Below are 19,395 nucleotides of genomic sequence, written 5' to 3' on the forward strand. Positions count from 1 at the left end.
ATAAAAAAAGTGAGGTAGATGTTAACAATATTATTAGTTAAATCATATATTCTTATTTCTGCACGTTAAAGAAACAAAAAAAAAATCTTATGGTAATACTTATTTTGTTTTTTTTTTTTATACAAAATCTCAAATCTTAACAATATAATTAATCATCAATGTTTTACAACTAAAGAGAAAACATTTATATAAGTAATAATTGATGGGTGCATTTTATTTATCTGTTAAAATTGAATGTTATTGACTCTTTAATATACTAAATATTTGTATTAATTTTAATTGTAGGACAATATTAAACTATTTAAAAATTTTATGACAAAAAAACATTTAAAACATTAGTCTTAGATATAATTTAATTCAAATAGGCAAATATTGAGATCAAAATATTAGTTTATCCCGTAATTTATAAGTATTACTGCGGCACTAATAAATAATTGAGATTAATATACTCACCTCCTATCTGTTGGGATACTTAATTGAATTACTATTTAATTAAAATGTTAAAGTGAAGTGGCTAATATTTTAGAAAGCATATTTTCTTAATAAAGTTTGGCTTAATTCTCCAAGCATAACAACTTGTGAAGATTTATATTTCTGTTCACCTTCTCTCTATGTCGTTTTCTTTTCTTCTTTTTTCAAATGGTTAAGAAGTTGTTGACTGGTCCTGATGATTTGAACTTTGAAGTGATTCATGGTGAGCATGAATGTGGTGGCTACAGGGATGACATATTTGATATTTCATTTCATATATATTATTATAATTAAGTCACGGAGGAAGTTTTTCTGATAAAATTTAAAATTACTTATTTTATTCAACCCCTCTTCCTTTTGTTATTACATGCATGAGTGGGTCATCTAAATTGCTCAAATAGCATTTCTTTTTCTTTCCTCTTTTGCCTCACATGATTCTTTTCATGGTATATATATATATATATATATATATATATATCTTTCTTCTTCTTTTTAGCATCCACTCATCCCTAATTAATAAATTCAATTTTATAATAAATTTGTTTACGCGTATTGCAGTATTCAAGTTGCATTAACGGGTAACGGGTAACGGGTTCAAAGGTTGAATCAGAGTTGTTTACTTAACATGTATAGCTGTGTCTGACCAAAAAAAAAAACATGTATAGCTGTGAATAACGCACTTCCCTATTTCGCTCTTCTTAGTTCTTATGCTATTTATTAAATAAGTTAAATGTCTTTTGAGGGAGGACATGATCTGTTAAATTACTATATTCAAAAAAACTTTAATTATTACAAGACTTTATACTTACAGAATTGAATAATGTTAGCTAGCCAAAATATTATAAATAATAAATAAAAATATATAATTAATAATATTTATATTTATAAAAAAGTGTAAATTATTTTTTAAATTTAATTGACATAATTAATTTCTTTTTATAACTATTTTCGTTCTTTTATTTAATTACATTAAAAGTTAATTTTAAATTTAATATGAATTAAATCTAAAAAACACCAATTATTGTAATATTATTAGGAGTTAAATTCTCATGCGATCTTTTCGATACTTAACAAATGAATTGACGTTCTTATATATCGTTTATTTATTAATAGGTTAAACATCAATACAAAATTGATGAAAACTGAAATTTTTCGTCCTTAAAAGTCATGATAGATGAAAATAATGTTCTAGCAAAGACATTTTGTTCAGTCTGAGATAGATATCAAGTTGATGACTCTGTTGATGTTAAGTTACGGTTAATAACAAAAAAAATATTGATGCAAGGATATATAATCTGCCAACGACATCTGAAATTGCTGCACTGATAGTTGGAGATATTGACGAGAGCGGGGTTAATAGGGATATAATAATTGAGACAAAATCAAGAATCTGGCTATCTATGAAGTTCTATGAAGTTCAATTTTTTATTTTTATCTAAAATTCTGTGCTACTTTTTTGTTTGGTATAATTTTAATATCTGGGTATTCATAAAGTTGTTCTTATTTTATTTATTTGATTTTATTTTTGGTGATTAAGTTTGAGAGAGACAAGGAGATGGGAGTAGTGGCTCATAGGAGAGAAGTGCTAAAAAAAGAAAGCCAAATTGCTAAACATTCTAGAAGGCTTCACGCCATTGAGACTCGGATCAATCAAGATTCCTCAAAGATGAGAAAAATTGTTGCAGGGGTGTCCAATTTGCATAGGGTCAAGTACGTTGCTAATCTTTTTTTTCTTTTATTAAAAATTTGGTAACAAAGTTTTAACGCCTCTTATGATGTTGTCATAGTAGTAGTTATTTGCATGCTAATCACATGTTTAGGGACAAATAATTTGCAATCTTTAGCATGAATACATTGCTAATTGCCTTGTATTTACTGCAAAATAAAAAAATACAAGGCAAAATTAGCAATTTTTTTATGAATGCATTGCTAATTGTTGTTGTTTTGAACTTTGTTTGATTTTCTGCATCTGTCATTTTTTAGGAATGCATTGTAAATTGTTGATTGTTCTGAACTTCATTTGATTTTTTACAGTCGCCGTATGCTTTGTGCTTGTTTTGTGCATTTTTTGTGCTTATTTTTTCCTAAATATAAGTATCAAGAGACTAAAAGCTTTTGATTAAAAAAAATAATTGAATAGGCTAAAAATTTCAAAAGAAATTGAATAGTATAACTCTGAATCTGTGCTTCTAGTAAAAATTGTTTTGAAATTAATTGGGTGGCTAAGACTTCTTATTCAGTAATGGCTTGGCTAATGTCAATGTGTACAGGTTTTAAGCTTTGAAGCTTTTTGAGTGATTGGGTATAACGTTGTTGCTGCTTCTGTTATTAAGTTTTTTATTTCTATAATACTTATAAAACTGAAATAACTATTGATAGTTGATTTTAATGATTCTAGTATAATTTTGTTGATGGTGCTATTAAGGCTAGTGATGAAATGCAGGAGCAATTAATGTTCAAGAAAACTCAAGATAGTGTGGCTTAACTATCAAGTTATCATTCAGTTTGTTAAAAGTTGATTAGGGAGCCTTTAGCTTTATTATCAACAGTCTCCCTCTATATAAGCCTAATACTCATTGTAATCAATTAGCGGTTTTTACCCATTGTCAATTTTGGTCAATTCAGTTCTATTTTTCCATTCTTGCTATATTTCTCTATTTTCAAATTTTCTCTGCATCACTATTGCTTTTGCAATAACAGAAACTCTGTTCAGGTGCTTCTCTATGTTCTTATCTTATATTTTAACATAAACCTCATTATGAAACTTTATGAGTGTAAAAGCATAAAAAAAGTCAAGTATATTTGTTATGAAAATTTTGGTGGAAATTGTATTTTGTAGTGATTGTTTGATAATTGATACTTATGTAATTTAATAACTTTGTTCTTTAAGTTGTGATTGAATTGTGATTAATTAACCCAAGTTTATATATTGAATTTGTAATTCTTGATAATTTGCAATTTTGATTGGCTAGTTTTAAACTTTGAGAATAGATTCTTAAAAAATTAGTTTATTATAACTTGTAATAATTTTATTAGCTCCGACCTCTGTTGTCCTTGTAGTGCTTGACCGATGTATGTTACCTGTTTTGGTGTGTCGGTCAGTTGAATCTTCTGGAGCTCGTCTGCTGGTTGAGGTCTTTCTTGGGTGTCCCCTCGAGGATCAAGCTCGGCCAAGGACAAGACTTCTGTGCCATGTATCGATTGGACTTCACGTTGTTTTTGGCTTGTGTCCGATCTTTATAGGCTTGCATTGTAGCATTGCCGAGCTTGTTGGCGGTCAGAATGTATTGTTGCTATGTTGCCACCCTGTGCCTGAAATTTAACACATAGATGATAAGTAGATATGACTGCTCTGAACATGTTCAAAGCAGGTCTTCCGAGAATAATATTGTAAGGACTGGGGCAGTTAACTATTAGGTACTGTATGTCTAAGGTCTTTAATAACGGGTCATTTCCCATCGTGATCTTTATCCATATGTAACCCTTGATCGTCACTCTTTCTCCAGAGAATCCTACTAATTCTTCTGATGAGGGTTGCATTAGTTTCTCAGATAGATTCATTTTTGAAAAAGTAGAGTAAACGGGGATATCTGCACTACTACCTAGGCCCAGAAGGACTTTTCTTACCAGAAGGTCACCTGTTTGGATAGAGATTACCACCGGATCGTCTGCATGAGGGGCGGCCGAGCATATGTCAGTTTGGTTGAAAGTGATTTATAGGCCATGCGTATCTTTGTTGTTTGGTGGTGTTGTTCCTTCGATTGCTATCATTGCGCGGTAGCTTCGCTTCTGTGCCGAGGTTGTTTCGCCGCCTCCCGTGAATCCCCCGGATATACAATTTATAACCCCTTTAGGTGGGTTGTTGTTTGACCATTTGTTGGTATCTTTGTTTGCCGACTCCCGCGAATCCCCCGGATATACAATTTATAACCCCTTTAGGTGGGTTGTTGTTTGACCATTTGTTGGTATCTTTGTTTGCCGACTCCCGCGAATCCCCCGGATATACAATTTATAACCCCTTTAGGTGGGTTGTTGTTTGACCATTTGTTGGCTCTCTTTGTACTTCCGCCCTTCAATGTACTTATCCAAGAGGCCATGCCGAGCTAATCTTTCTAGGAGATCTTTGGCTATCACGCACTCGTCGGTTTTGTGACCATATTTTTGGTGGAAGGTACAGTGTTTGCTTTTGTTGACGAATAGCTGATCTTGGTAGCTCCCTGCTCTTGTGGGTGGCTTTATGATCTTGGCATTGAGTATATCTTTGATTATCTTTTCCCTCTTCGTAATGAACCTGGTGTAGTTGTCGAATTTTGGTGTGAGCTTGAATGGTTTGCCGAGGTCTTTAGTGCTCCCCGGTTTGGATGTTCTGTCGTCTTCCCTTCTTGGTCTTTTTTCGGTTTTGTCAGCCTCCCGAAGTTCTTCAATCTCCATTTTTCCTGCTGCTCTTTCCCGGAATTCTTCTAGTGTCTTTGGTTTTGTAACTGCGATTATTTCTCTGGATTTTCTAGGTCGGAGACCGGCTTTGAGGGCATGTAGGTGGACGGCAGGATTGAGATCAGGTATTTTCATGGTGGTATCTGTGAATCTGGTCATATAGTCCTTCAGGCTTTCTTGTGGACCCTGACGGATGGTACTGAGATAGTCCGATCCGTGTACGTAAATTCGTGCCGCTGCAAAGTAGTCGATAAAAGACGTTGCTAGTTCCTCAAAAGAAGCGATTGATCCTGCAGGTAATTTCGAGAACCAAAGCAAAGTAGCTCCGTCAAGGTAAGTAGGGAAAGCTCTGCAAAGCACATGATCGTTATTAGGTCCGTTAAAAAATATCATGGATTGAAATTTTTTAATGTGAGCCCGGGGGTCACCAATCCCCTTGTATGGCTCAAGAGAGGAAGGGAGTGTGAAATGTTTTGGCATTTGATAATTTGTGCTCTCCTCAGAGAAGGGGTTGTCCAAGGTCAGCTTCTCCTTGGGGGGGGGGGGAGGGGATTGACACCTATGAGATCAGAGGCGCCTTGGGTTGAACCTTTGGAGTTGCCCCCCTCTTGTTTGCTGTTCTGGGTCGATAGCTCTGCTAGCCTCTTGACTTCCGCTTGCAGTTCAGCCATCTGAGTCATAAGTTTGGCCTGACTGAGTTGATGGACTCCATTGTCGGCCATGTCAGAAGGTTGATAAACCCTGCGTAAAAGAAGAAAACAAAGTGTAATGTGGAAATAGAGTGGGGTCAGATATCAGGCCCAACGGTGGGCGCCAAATGTTCCGTCCTAAAGGCGCCGAGGTCTACTGCTTTAAGTCGAGCACCTGGATCCTTGATTGAGCCATACGTCGTCCAGGTATCACGATGCGGTTCTAACCTCGGCTTTCTGGAACACGGCGGCGGGAGCACCTGCACAAAGCACTCTGACGCTCAAGTAAGTATATGTGTTATAAGAGAATAAAGAATAATAAGTGAAAAAATGAGTTCTGTGACCTGCCCTTTGTGGTTTATTTAGGTTTGGTTTTATAGACGCATAATGTGTCAGTTTGTTTCGAAATGTCAGGTGAGTGCTGTTATTGATATCTTTGACCTGTGCAGAGACGTGATTGGATTTGAGGGAGTGAGTTCCGTGATGCTGACCTGCCCGCGATTTAGTTGGAAGTTTTATGCTTTTGTTCGGGTTATCTGAGTCTTTAGGTTGGTAATCAGTTTTGGGTTTATCTCCGAGGTTGGTGGTGTACACGTCAGTTATCATCATAAAAAAATAATAATAACTAAAAAAACCCCTATATGTTCTTGGTGACAAAGATAAAAGATTTCCATCTCATTATAGTTTAGTTTGTCATTTCCAAATTAGTCACTACGCAATTTTATTTTCGATCAAAACATCAAATACATAATAACATAACGACTAAAATGGGTTATTTAATATAAAATTATAAATCAATTTGATGCATTTGCTTTAAAAATATGTTGGGGAAACATGTAAAATTATGTTGCAATATGTAGATTAAACGGACACATTATTAGACAAATAATATTAATACACGGACAAATAATATTAATATGGGTTACTGAAGATGATCGAGCTCCAAGAAGTGTATAGGGACACCTGGACCGAGTGAGAAGGAAAGAGACGGCCTTGGAGGCAAACCGAACAGAAGCGACATGTGAGCGGGGTTGGGCTGATGATGGGGGAACCTTTGTGAAGGGGGATAGCTCAGAAACAGGCGTAGGACGGCACACCCAGGAAGATGAAGTTCGGATCTCAAAAGAATAGCAGATGCAGGAAAATGAAGTTGCTTGGGCTTTGGTGGTATAATCTGGCTATGCTGTATGATGACGATGTGGATATCATGAGTATTTTACAAGCTCAGAATGAAGAAATAGCGAAGAAACGAAGATTGACAAAACTGAAAGAAAAGGCAAGAAGGAGTCGTCCGAAGAACAAACATAAGGTGAGTAATAATTTGGTTAAATGATTATGAGCTGTTGGAATATTAGGGGTTGAGGGGAGATGAAAAATTGAGCATGATGAAATCGTTGAAGAAAAATTATAATTTGAACATGTTAGGTTTGCTTGAAACGAAGAGGGAGGTCATTTCTAAATATGATGTTGCAAGAATTTGGGAGAATAGTACGGTAGGTTGGGAGTTTGTGGAATCTGTTGGGGCGTCCAGAGGACTCCTATTAATGTGGGATGACTTGATGTTTCAGAGTAGTAATTGTCATAAAGGTGAGAGGTGGCTGTGCATTGAAGGAGTGTTAACAAAAAATAATTTTCGTTGTGCTTACTGCTTGGTGTATGGGGCGCATGGGAAGGATGAAAAGAGGGTGGTGTGGGAAGAGTTGAGCTGTCTTGCGGGACTGTGCCAAGTTCCTTTATTCTTGTTAAGGGACTTCAATGAGATTCTGCAAGTTGAGGATCGAAAAGGGGTAACGAGTTTGCTGGCATCAGCAGAAGAGTTTAAGAGTTGGGTTCAAGACATGCAGTTGGTGGATCTACCTCTCACTGATAGGAAGTTCACATGGTTCCGGGGTCGATCATGTAGTCGAATTGATAGGGTGCTGGTTACTATTGAGTGGGTTGAGGAGTTTCCTGACATTCGGTTAAAAGGTGGTCCGAGGGGCTTGTCGGATCACTGTCCGTTAATTGTGGAGGATACAAGGGTACGAGGTGGCCCGCGACCTTTCAGAAGTCTAGATTCCTGGTTTACCCATGAGGGTTTTCTGAGGATGGAAAAAGATGAATGGAGGAACTTGGGAGATGCTCCCTTCACAGGTAAACTGAAGTCCTTGACGGTACATTTGCGACAATGGCACAACGATAACTTTCGTGATATGGATAACAGACTGATGAGGTTTGAGGATGAGATCAAGAAGCTTGATATCCAGGTTAGTAATGGGATTTATGATGGTACGACGGAGGCTAGAAGAAAGGCATTGGTGAGCTTTTGTGGAAAGTGGTACATGAGGAAGGAAATCCACTGGAAGCAGTTGTCTCGGTCCAAACATGCGAGGGACATGGACAGGAATACAAGGTATTTTCATAACATTGCATCGGCTAGAAGGCGGAATAACAGGATTGATACTCTAATGATCCAAGGACGGCTGGTGAGGAATCCGGCAAGAATAAAGTATGCAATTAGGGGGTTCTACAAGGAGCTATATCGCCAGGAGTTTGCTCCGAGGATTGGTATTCGAGATGGGTTGGTAAAGCAGATTGAGAGAGCTGAGGCTGAGGCCTTGGAGGTTCTGCTGTTGGCGGAAGAAATCAAGGGAAACAGTATGGGATTGTGAATCTTCGAAGGCCCCTGGGTGTGATGGGTACAATATGAATTTTATCAAGAAATGCTGGGAAGCGATTGGGCAGGAGTTCATTGCAGCAGTAATGGAGTTCTTTCAAAGGGCAGAGTTACCATCTGATGTGAATATAACGGGTAACGCTGGCCCCAAAATTTGTGGGGGCTAAGGAAATCAAGGACTTCCGGCCGATTAGTATGGTGGGATGTGTCTATAAGGTAATTTCGAAGGTATTGGTAAGAAGGATGAGATCAGTTATGCCAGGCTTGGTAGGAGAGAATTAAACTGCATTTGTGAAGGGTAGAAAAATCCATGACGGTGCACTCATCGCCTATGAGACGGTTCATTGGCTCAAGGCGCGAAAGAAGAAAGCGGCAATTATCAAACTAGATTTTCAAAAAGCTTATGATAGAGTTAGATGGAGTTTTGTGGATATTGTGCTGCAGAAAATGAGATTCGGCCAGAGATGGAGGAATTGGGTAAAGGAATATGTCAGTACGGCTTCTATGTCAGTCCTGGTGAATGGGTCACCATCAAAGCCGTTCAACATAGAGATGGGACTCAGACAAGGGAATCCTCTGTCCCCACTTCTATTTGTGCTCGTGGTTGATGCGTTGAATCGGATTGTGGGGGAAGCCGTCAGGAACAGGCGCATTGATCCGCTACTGGTCGGAGTCGAGCATATAGAATTGTCGCACCTTCAATTTGCAGACGATACGATCTTGTTTTATCCCCCGAAAACAGAGACAGTGGTGAATTATAAGAGACTGTTGCGGTGTTTTGAGTTGATGTCGGGGTTGAGCATCAATTTTGATAAGTCGAATTTGATATCCGTGAACTGTGAGCAGGAATGGGTAGATCAAGCGTGTGGCCTACTGGGGTGCAAGCAAGCTGTCTTACTAGTTAGGTACCTTGGAATTTCTTTAGGTGCAAATTCGAGGCTGGTGAAGACTTGGAAACCAATCATAGATAAGGTGGAAGAGAAGCTCAGCCTATGGAAAGCGAATGTTTTGAGTAAAGCAGGCAAGCTTGTCCTCATTAAATCGGTACTGAATAGCCTGCCGGTGTATTACTTAAGTCTATACAAGATGCCAAAGGCGGTTGCGGACAAGCTGATTGCTTTGCAAAGGAGATTTATGTGGTGTAAGGGGGATGGTAATGATGGTATCCCGTTAGTTAAGTGGGAGCTGGTTCAGGCACCGAAAAAGGCTGGGGGTTTGGGGGTTAGGGATGCAGTGCTTTGGAACACAACGCTCTTGTTTAAGTGGTGGTGGCGGTTTTTAAAAGAAGATTGCCCCTTATGGAAGAAGATTGTTTGCTCCTGTAACAACTTGAACTCGGGTGTCATGTTGGTAAATCAGAAGTTCCCGGTTAAATGAGGGCCTTAGAAGGATATATGCCAGTTAAATATAAAGGAGCAGCGGATCAGGGATAAATTGGTTACTGGCCTGGCGATGGAAGTAGGGAATGGAAGGAGCACCCTGTTTTGGGAAGATAACTGGTTGCAAGGTGGGCCGCTGAAAGGGACTTTTCCAAGACTCTTCTCTGTTTCAAACCAACAAGGTGCTATGATAGGGGATTGTGGGTTTTGGGATGGGTTTTATTGGATATGAAATTTTCAGTGGAGAAGAGAGCTATTCCAATGGGAGCTGGAACTTGTCCATCAGCTTCATGAGAGGCTTCAGCCAGTAAAACTAACAAATGGTAGACAGGATAATGTGGTTTGGAAGTTTGATAGTAAGGGTGTGTTTTCTACCAACTCCTTTATGCAGGTCCTACAATCGGAGACTCTGTCAGCCGCGATCACGAGCTATAGTTTCACAAGTTCATTGTGGAGAGGAGTGGTGCCTCTGAAAATTGAGCTTTTTGGCTGGTTTGTGCTTGTTGGTAAGGTTAATACCAAAGAGAGGTTGAGTAGGTTAGGCGTTTTTACTCACAGTGATACTATTTGTGTACTCTGTAAGAAGGAGGTAGAATCTGTGCAGCATTTATTTCTTTTGTGCGAAATGACATGGCAGGTGTGGTGCACGTGGTTGCGGTTTGTTGGTAGAGATTGGGCGATTCCGGGAACCATCATAGGGTTGTTTGAGAGTTGGACTGGCTGGCACAAGAGAAAACAAGAGCAGAAGATGTGGCTGGTTGGGTTCTTTACAGTGATTTGGAACATCTAGTTGGAACGTAATGCTAGGATTTTCAATAAAAAGAAAGCAGGTGTTGAGATCATCTAACAGAGAATGCTTTTGAGTTACAAAGAATGGATTGACAGTGATTCTTTTGGTGGTGGTTGATGACAATGCCAGAGATGTTAAGAGATTTATGCTTTTGTTTCTTTTACTGTAATACCTAATTTGTTGCTCCACTCTATTATGTTGAGTTTTCTTTGCTTCAAAACAAAAAATACACGTCACTATGTCAACATATTACATATCATTGAATGTTTTGTCATTATATCATTATTATATATGATTAAATTATGACGTGACGTGTATTATTAATGACAAGTTCGTTACATAAATAAATTATTAATAAAAAATAAGTTACGAATTAATGAGTCACATTGGCCAATCTCATTAATATTTTTCATATAATTTAAATTTTAAAAATTATTTCAGTACGCCAAATTAATCTCAAAAGATTATTTTAAGACTTTAGTCAAACATTACCACAACCATCATATAATTTTTTTATTTATTTTGTTATGTGGATTTCAAATACGAATTGTCGAATTGTAATTAAATCAATTAAAATTTTTATTTTATTTTCTTTTTTCGTTTCGTAACTAGCAAACGTGATCTAGAGAGTTTGATGTGTATTTTTTTTTTTTAATTTTATCTATTGGTTTGGTCCGTTCATTTTTATTAATATTTTGGTCGGAATATAAATAAATACGAGGTATTAGAGTGAATTCTTTGGCTGGGCTTTTGCTTTGATGTTAGAGCATTCTAATATGAGATCTCCTTTTTAAAAATAATTCCGCTAAATAATTAATGGGAGTTCAACTAACTTCTATTGGATGGATCCAAAATCTAGTAAAACAAAAAAAAAATCACTATTTATATTTTTCTTAATCCTAGTATCAATAAAAACATGCAGCCGCCTCATTCTTTTACTTTGCATGTTGTCACTCGTGCCATCAATTCCGTCACCCATGCCATCAATTTCCATCACAAAACCCACGTCTGTGCTGCCATCGCCTCCTCCATTGCTGCCGTGAACGAGCCCATCGCATCGTGTTGCTTCTGCAGCAAGGATGCCGTCCACCATGGTCGAGAAGTCATGCCAAGTCGTATGCCTCCTCCATCGCCTTCTATTCCATTGCCACCCTGTTGTTGCGACACGTTGTCTGTCTCTTCCGTCACGTTGTGTCTCAACTATCTCCGTCGTGACGCCGCGTCTCTTCCTCTTCCTCCTCCATCATGTCTTGCCTCTTCTTCCTCTTCCATCACGCTGTCCAGTTACGTCTCATTCTCCAAAGATTAGTATACGTTGTTTCTTCAATTTATTAGATAATGTTTTTTTTATTCGAGATTGAATGTTTCTTTTATTTGAGAATGGATGTTTTTTATCCCTAGCGACATCAACGGTGTTTTGCACGGTGAGCCGACGGTCTGTGCGATGCTTGACAGACCACACGCGCAAGAAATCCAGCGAGAATGACGACGCACTACAGAAGCAGTGGTCTTTGCGGTGAGAATGGTGGTCCACTGCAACGACAGCAAAACAGTGATCTGCACGAGAAAAAAGGTTGATACTATGGGAGGAAAGGTTGACTGTATTTATGGAGCGATTAATTTACCATATCTTTATTATTCAAAAATGTGATTAATATAAATTAATCAGATTCTAATTTTAAAAATTAATTTAAAATTAATAAATATTAAATAAAAATATTTAAAATTTGTTGATTTATTTTTTCTTCCAAAAATAACCTAGTCCACTTAAAGCCAAAAACTATATATTTTGGTTTCATTTATTTTCATTCATGAATACAAAATAAATGAACAAGGTCTACGTGACGGAAAAAGCAATGCTAAATTAAATCACTAGCAGTGTGTACGGAGAGATAGATCTATTAAGACTTCACAGAGAGATTAATAAAAGGACTAGAACGTCTAACAAAATAAATTGTATGGAGTCTCAACCTTATAAGTAGTCGGAGAATAGTGTTAAGGAATTAGCAAGTTTTATAATTTATAATTATTAATTAATATTTTTAATGATATAAAATTATATCTAATAATATAAAATTATTTTTTTTGTTGGTTAAATATTAATATTTTAATAAAATTGCTGATTCATAATTTTTTTTTATTTTTATTTTGTTAAAAAACAAGGCAACGTATTTGGTGGAATTTCTAGCGAAAGTTCTATTTGATGGAACTATCTAAATATTTACATATTTGTTCTAATTTATCTTTTAGTATTAATCTATTAGAGACAAAACTTCATATATTCTTTAAACAACCCCACAAAAAAAAAATAAAAAATGAATAATACTCCAAGCTAAGAACAATAAGAACAGAGGCAACCTTCAACTCCATCAGAAGACGGCCAGTTAGCCCTCAACGGCAAGAGCATGCTGGTGGATCGAACCCAAAAATTTCTTCGTCGGAATGACTTCATGTGATATCCACTCTTCTCTCATCTCCTCTTTCGATCTCTATGGACTGAACGAAGTTTCTGTTTTTAAGCTATTTCTAGCTTTATTTCTTTATAATTTATAGCACTTCAGATTACATGATTCGATTGATTAATTTTTTAATTTGAGAGAAGGTAAAATTCAAGAAATGAAATTTGGAACCAAAATGTAGAGATTTAACATTACAAGTAAAGTATTAATTCGAGAAGTTTACCACAGGAGGATATAGGAGTGGTTTGGGAGACTTCTGTTCGTTATCCAAAAATGACGTCGAGTGTAGAAATCAGAACTTTGAGAGCTATATCTAAACCTATTATAGGAACCAACATCATATGTGAAACATAAATACACATTTTTCTATTTTATATTTAAAACAATAGTACAATAAAAAAAATAAAATAGTAGATAAATTACTTTCAATAAAAACAAAAAATGTCATCAGAAGTCCGATAGTAATTTACTAATTTCAGTGTGATTAAATAATTAATAATTGGTGGGATTTAAAATAGAATATCAAAAATTTTATTGGGTGTGAATGAATAAAATATAATAAATTAAAAAATTTCAATAAACATTTAGAACAATTCCATTAAATAAAATTCTCATAAAAAATCCATCAAATACTTTATCAAAAAATAAATGGTCATTTAAGTAAATGATTAAGGAGGAATGCAGGATGGAGTTTTGCTCTCAAAAAAAAAAAAAATCAAAAGATCTAACATATATTCACCTCCAGTAGTTTTAGACTTTTAGTGATGCAAATGGAAGCAGCTCCCTATTAGTGTCATCCTTGAGTCACTCTCTCTTCGACGCCAACCCACGTGTTATCTATTCCTCTATCCAAAGTTGACATTCTTTACGCACCATGACATTCACACCCACGCAATCAATCCAGGGGCATTTTCGTTCGCTTAAAAGTATTACCTCAACATTCCTTCACATCCCCTCCCCCTCTCTCTAGTTACCGTACGTGGTCCCCACTCTCACCGTTGTTTGGCTCATCTAATTCGTTATTCTTTCTCACACAAGTAGCTGGGCCAGTTACCAACTGGCACCACACAAGTCCCCATCAAATCAATGGGTATTTTTGAGCATCAACTCTTATTAAAGAATAACCTTCATCTTTTGATTCTAAAAAAACTATTCATGCAAAGGGTTTACATTTAAAATTTAGGTAATTCATTCTAATTTTATTTGTAAATTTATTTTTTCTAAATTTTAATTATATTTTATTGGTAAGTTATAAATTTCTCAATTCTAATCAAACTTACATCTTAAAATTTTTCATTCGATTCTATCAACAACCAAAATAACTTTTAAAAAATAATTTTTATTATTTTATATTTTATAAATATACTAACAAAACAAAAAATATAAGATTAAATTTATATTAAAATTATAAATAATACAATTATCAATCGATATCAAATTCTTATTAAAATTAAATTGATTGGTTCAACGATTTGATGAAATTATAAAAGAAAAAAAGATGTACATTTGATTTCCACTAAATTCATCATACATGTACAAAATTTATAACAACATATATATTATAATATTAGAAGTACGAATAGAGTTAAATTTAAATACGTGTTTAATTTTATTTGTAGTTCAATATATTTTATTCTCCATTCATTTAGAGTAATACTAGAGAAATAATTTTTTTAAGTCAATATTAATTCATTTTAAAAAATAATTTTATTTATTTAAAATTTTAAATCTTAAACCACATATTATTAATTCTAAATTTTAAATTATAAATTTTAAAATAAAATTAATTAATGTTAACTAACTAGAAATTAATTCTCTGTACTTTTTCTTTCTTTTATATGCATTTATCATCTTATTATAATACTGAATAAAGTGTGTACTATACTTTTGATCAAAATAATTATAATAAAATTTCCTACCACTTTCTTTCATTATATTCCTATCTGCATTTTGGATACTAAATAGTATAGCTCGCTTAACCTTATTCTCATAATTTATGCATGTCCCTCACTCACTCCACCATATATAAATACACCAAGCCCTTAAACCTTCAATGACATCACAAACTAAATCCACACCAAAACTTCCTCGATCTAATAATGCTCCCTTCTTTTCAGATTTCTTATTAATTTCTCTCCTATTAATCATCGTCATTATAACCTCTAATATAAGTAAGTGGTACTCTAGTACCAAGCCGAACCAAGCAAAAGCCGATAACAGCCATTTTTCCTATATAACTAGTAGAAGTTTAATTCTCAAAAAGAGAATCAATAAATGGATCGCATAGCAAAATTGGCATCACAAAAGGCAGTGGTTATATTCAGCAAGAGTTCTTGTGGGATGAGCCATGCGATAAAGAGGTTGTTCTACGAGCAAGGGGTTGGACCGGCAATTTGCGAGCTAGACGAGGATTCAAGGGGTAAGGAAATGGAGTGGGCTCTGGTGAGGCTAGGGTGCAACCCTTCAGTCCCGGCAGTGTTTATCGGAGGCAAGTTTGTGGGTTCAGCCAACACCGTCATGACCCTTCACCTCAATGGCTCACTCAAGAGAATGCTCAGAGATGCCGGTGCTCTATGGCTCTAGAAAACTAAGACTAGTGCAATACAATTCAAAGTTGCAAACATTCAAACACGGCCTTATCAGAAGATAATTTAGTTGCACTATATCATCATAACCGAACCCCTTCCTCGCCCCCTAGCCCCCCACCCCTCTTTTTCTTGTTATATATGATACCCTGGCGCGGCTTTAATTTTGGAATCTGCATTTCACCAAAATATAATATATAATCTCCGAAGAGCGTTTTCCAATATGACCTATATCTTGTATAACTTTTTTTTTTAATTTGGTGCGATAGATGTATATCACTTACTATAATTAATCTCATGGAGTGAACCTTTTTGTTTAATTCCGAAGCATATTGTTGATCAAACTCCAATTTATTATACTTTTTCCCTTTATATATTTAGCTCTAATTAAATGCAGTGCGTTAATTATTGTCATGCACATGGTATGGACGACACAACTTTGTATAAATGCAATTTTATACAGTCAAATAATTACAGAAATAAAAAGGTAGTAGTATTATAGCATTGCTATTAATGTGATTGGAATATAAAAAGAAAATGAAAAGAAATTGGGAAATAAATAAAATAAGGTTAACTGCAATGAAACTATGAAGTGTAGGAAGCTATATATGATATTATGAGGAGCTACGTAGGTGATGAGCATCCATGCATACGCATTATTAATTTTGGAATAAATTTTGACAAATGGTAAAGCCGGGGAGGAGTACGTGGCAGAAGGATGAGATGCATGATGCAATGTATATGTGTGCCGATGTCCTTTTCATTTCAAAGATAGGGATATGTTCCTTGATTGACGTATATATATATATATATATATATATATATATATATATATATATATATATGCACACACAAGCTAAGTTGGATAAAATTTCCCATCGAATACAAATTATTCTTTTTATTTGAGTAGTGCTGTTCGATCAACACTATTTATCTTATCTGGCCCTTGCAGTGTGGTTGAGGTGGGGATGGATACGTTTTTACATATTTTTATTATTACGTAATATATAATTCTTTGTTACAGTTAAATAATACTTAATTCACAAATAACTATGTTTGTTATAATGCTATTCTTTCAAAAAATTTAAGTACATAAAAAAATATATAAATACATATACGTATTCAAGAAATTTTTTTTAAATTTACGTAAATTTTTATATGATGAGTGTTAAGAAATCAGTATAATTTGTGACGTGTAGTAATCAATTAGTTATTATTAGTGTTTTTAATAGTGTGAGATGATATTTAATGGTATAAGATTACTCATTTTTCTTTTGATAGTTAAGTATTATCTAAATTTTAATAAAAGTGTTGATCCTAAATTTTTTCTTTTATATATATATTCTTTTTTCTTTTGTTTTTTTATTTGTTTTATATAGAATTTTTTTATCAACAAAAATTAAATTTTATACTTTTAGATTATAAAATTTTTTGTTGCGTTTGTGTGTCACCAAGGTATAAGGACTCCTTTCTGCAACTGCTCAATTTTGACAGAGAGCTATGTGTCGTCCTAGGAGAAGAATGGAACACTTCAGTAGTATGAAACACAACGGTAGGAGTATCTGCAAAAAGTACTCCAACGCTCAAGTCAGAATTAGATGTTAAGAAAGCAATGTAAAGAAGAAATAAAGCGTGTTGTGTGACCTGTTTTCTCCGAGCTGATTGGTTCCTTTATATAAATGAGTGCAGTGTTAGTTTCCTTTTGTTTGTTCCGATCTTTTAGTAATATTGTGGGTGCCGTTATTAATGGTAACGGATTGTGGAGGATGTTTGACTAATTTAAAACTGTAATCGAGTTGCGTGATTGGATTTTCTGCATCATGATCTCCAGATTGTTTGGTTGGTTTTGATTTTAATCCTATTTCCAAGCTTATAAGGTACACGTCAATTTTAATATATATAAATTAAAAAAAATTAATTTAACAAAAAATTATTTGAAATATTATATTTATGATATTATGTTTATAATAGCAAATATGTGTTTAACTCAAGGTTCTGAAAATCGAACTTGATTGGCTGGTTCAATCGGGTAAATTGAGAACTGGTCATCTGATCAGTCCAATCTACTTGTAAAACCGTCTTGCAAAAAATTAATTAAAAATCGGTCAAACCGGTGCTTAACTACCGCACCGGCCAGGTTTTATCAAGCTCCGATTTTCTCACCCAACCACCAAAACGGCGTCTTTTGACGCCTTTTAAAAAAAGAAAAAAAAGGGCTAAAATGAAATTGAAGCTGCTGACTCTGAGTGAGCCATCTTCTCCTCTTCGAATAGTCCCAAGTCACAACCCTAATTTCCCCTTCGAAGACAGTCACTTCCAAGGCTCCAACAAACGCCACCGTCACCTCCAACAAACGTCGGATCGAAGCATCACCGTCGCAGACGAGGCATTGTTTGGTCGTCGGCTTGTCATCCTGGTCGTCGACATCGTTTGGTAGTTGTCGGGCATCTGGTCATCATCGTTTGGAGGTGCTCTTCCGTGGTGAGTACTCTAAGTCTCTAACATAACATCTTTGTTTTTCAATAAATTTTGTCTATTTGGTTTGAATTGCTGAATTTTGTTTATCTGTATGAATTGGATTGCTGACTTGCTGATGTTATTGAGTTCATGGGTTTTTTTTGTTTTTATTTTCAATTAATTTTTTATTTAGTGAGAAATTTAGAGTAGATTCTAGTTTAGAGTTTCAAATGGAGATGCAGAATTTTTTAGTTTTTCTTTTGAGTTCTTGTTCTGCTTTTCAAATTTTTCTTTATTTTGTTAATTATATGGATTAAAGGTTCTGTAATTTTAAATAAATTTGATGTAAATTCAATTTTAGAATTTTAAATTTTGAATTTTGCTATATAAATTTAATTTTGCTGTATTGAATTCTGCTATATATTGAGTTTTGGTGAATTAACTGATGAATTGCTGAATTTAATTATGTTAAATGCCATATGAATTGTATGAATTGATATATTTATCTGAAATCTGAATTTCTGTCATTCTAAATTTAGATGGAATAACCACAAAATTTTATTTTATATTCTACATTTTTTATAATTTTATTTTATATTTAATTAAATCGGTTTAATTATGATTTAACCCCAGTTAAATTATTAAATTATTAAATCAATAATCGGTCCATTCTTGCGATCTTGATTTAACTTTGATAAAAATTAAAAAGAAGGAAAGAATATAATATTAACTTTGGAAAGGTTCTTGCTCTATTGCCAAAGGAAAATAAGATTTAAGTATAATATATATATATATATGTGTGTTTGTAAAGAATATAAATTGTATGATTTATAATCATTAATTAACTATTGTTAGTATTTTTAATAATTTATTAATATGAAATTATATATTTTTATACTATTAAATTTAATGATATAAGAATATTCATTTTTCTTTTACTAATTAAGTACCGACTAAATTTTAATAAAAATATCAGAGTTTTAGATTTTTATATAAATATATATATATTTTTCACGTTGATCTTCAGTCTGACATACAAAATTTGTCAGCTAATCAATTTCTTACTACATACACAAAATAATATTTAAATCTTCGATCTAATTTAAACAAATTAATAAATTATTTATTACACCAACCCAATTTTATATATATACACGCTGCGCTCTTCTACAAATTAGATCATTCAAAACCAAACTTAAACTATGGACAAGACTAAATTTCAAACTTATTGAAACACTCCGAACTCCCCTTCATATTCCTAATTAATGACGAGGATTTGACGAGATGAAAATGATTATGAGTCATGTGGAATGTGTAATTACGCGAACAACTTCTTTAGCTGGCTTCATTGATTTGGAGGATATCACAGCCGGCATGGCAACGGGGGCTGAATAAAGAAGATAAGAGAGGATCCTTCCAAGCGTCAAGACAATCAAAATATGTGAAATAACGAATGTACGTGTGTTATTTATTTG

General features: G+C 34.5%; 2 protein-coding genes across 2 annotated transcripts; both read left to right on the forward strand.

The window, feature by feature from the left end:
* Positions 1–6,699: 6,699 nt before the first annotated feature.
* Positions 6,700–8,245, forward strand: LOC130955314 (uncharacterized). Its single transcript, XM_057882154.1, has 2 exons — positions 6,700–6,903; positions 6,950–8,245. The coding sequence occupies exons 1-2, from the start codon at positions 6,700–6,702 to the stop codon at positions 8,243–8,245; spliced, it is 1,500 nt and encodes a 499-aa protein (XP_057738137.1).
* Positions 8,246–14,946: 6,701 nt separating this feature from the next.
* On the forward strand, positions 14,947–15,785 carry LOC130956505 (monothiol glutaredoxin-S10). Its single transcript, XM_057883556.1, has one exon. It carries the CDS (start codon positions 15,153–15,155, stop codon positions 15,459–15,461), a length of 309 nt encoding a protein of 102 aa, XP_057739539.1. The 5' UTR covers positions 14,947–15,152; the 3' UTR covers positions 15,462–15,785.
* Positions 15,786–19,395: the final 3,610 nt, after the last annotated feature.

This window comes from Arachis stenosperma, chromosome 10 (assembly GCF_014773155.1).
Source record: "Arachis stenosperma cultivar V10309 chromosome 10, arast.V10309.gnm1.PFL2, whole genome shotgun sequence".
Lineage (NCBI taxonomy): Eukaryota > Viridiplantae > Streptophyta > Magnoliopsida > Fabales > Fabaceae > Arachis > Arachis stenosperma.

Excerpts from the sequence above, each read along its gene's own strand:
- LOC130956505 (XM_057883556.1), top strand. The coding sequence starts at position 15,153 with ATGGATCGCATAGCAAAATTGGCATCACAAAAGGCAGTGGTTATATTC.
- LOC130955314 (XM_057882154.1), top strand. The coding sequence starts at position 6,700 with ATGAAGTTCGGATCTCAAAAGAATAGCAGATGCAGGAAAATGAAGTTG. Across the intron at positions 6,904-6,949 it reads GTCCGAAGAACAAACATAAG|GGGTTGAGGGGAGATGAAAA; the intron begins GTGAGTAATAAT and ends TTGGAATATTAG.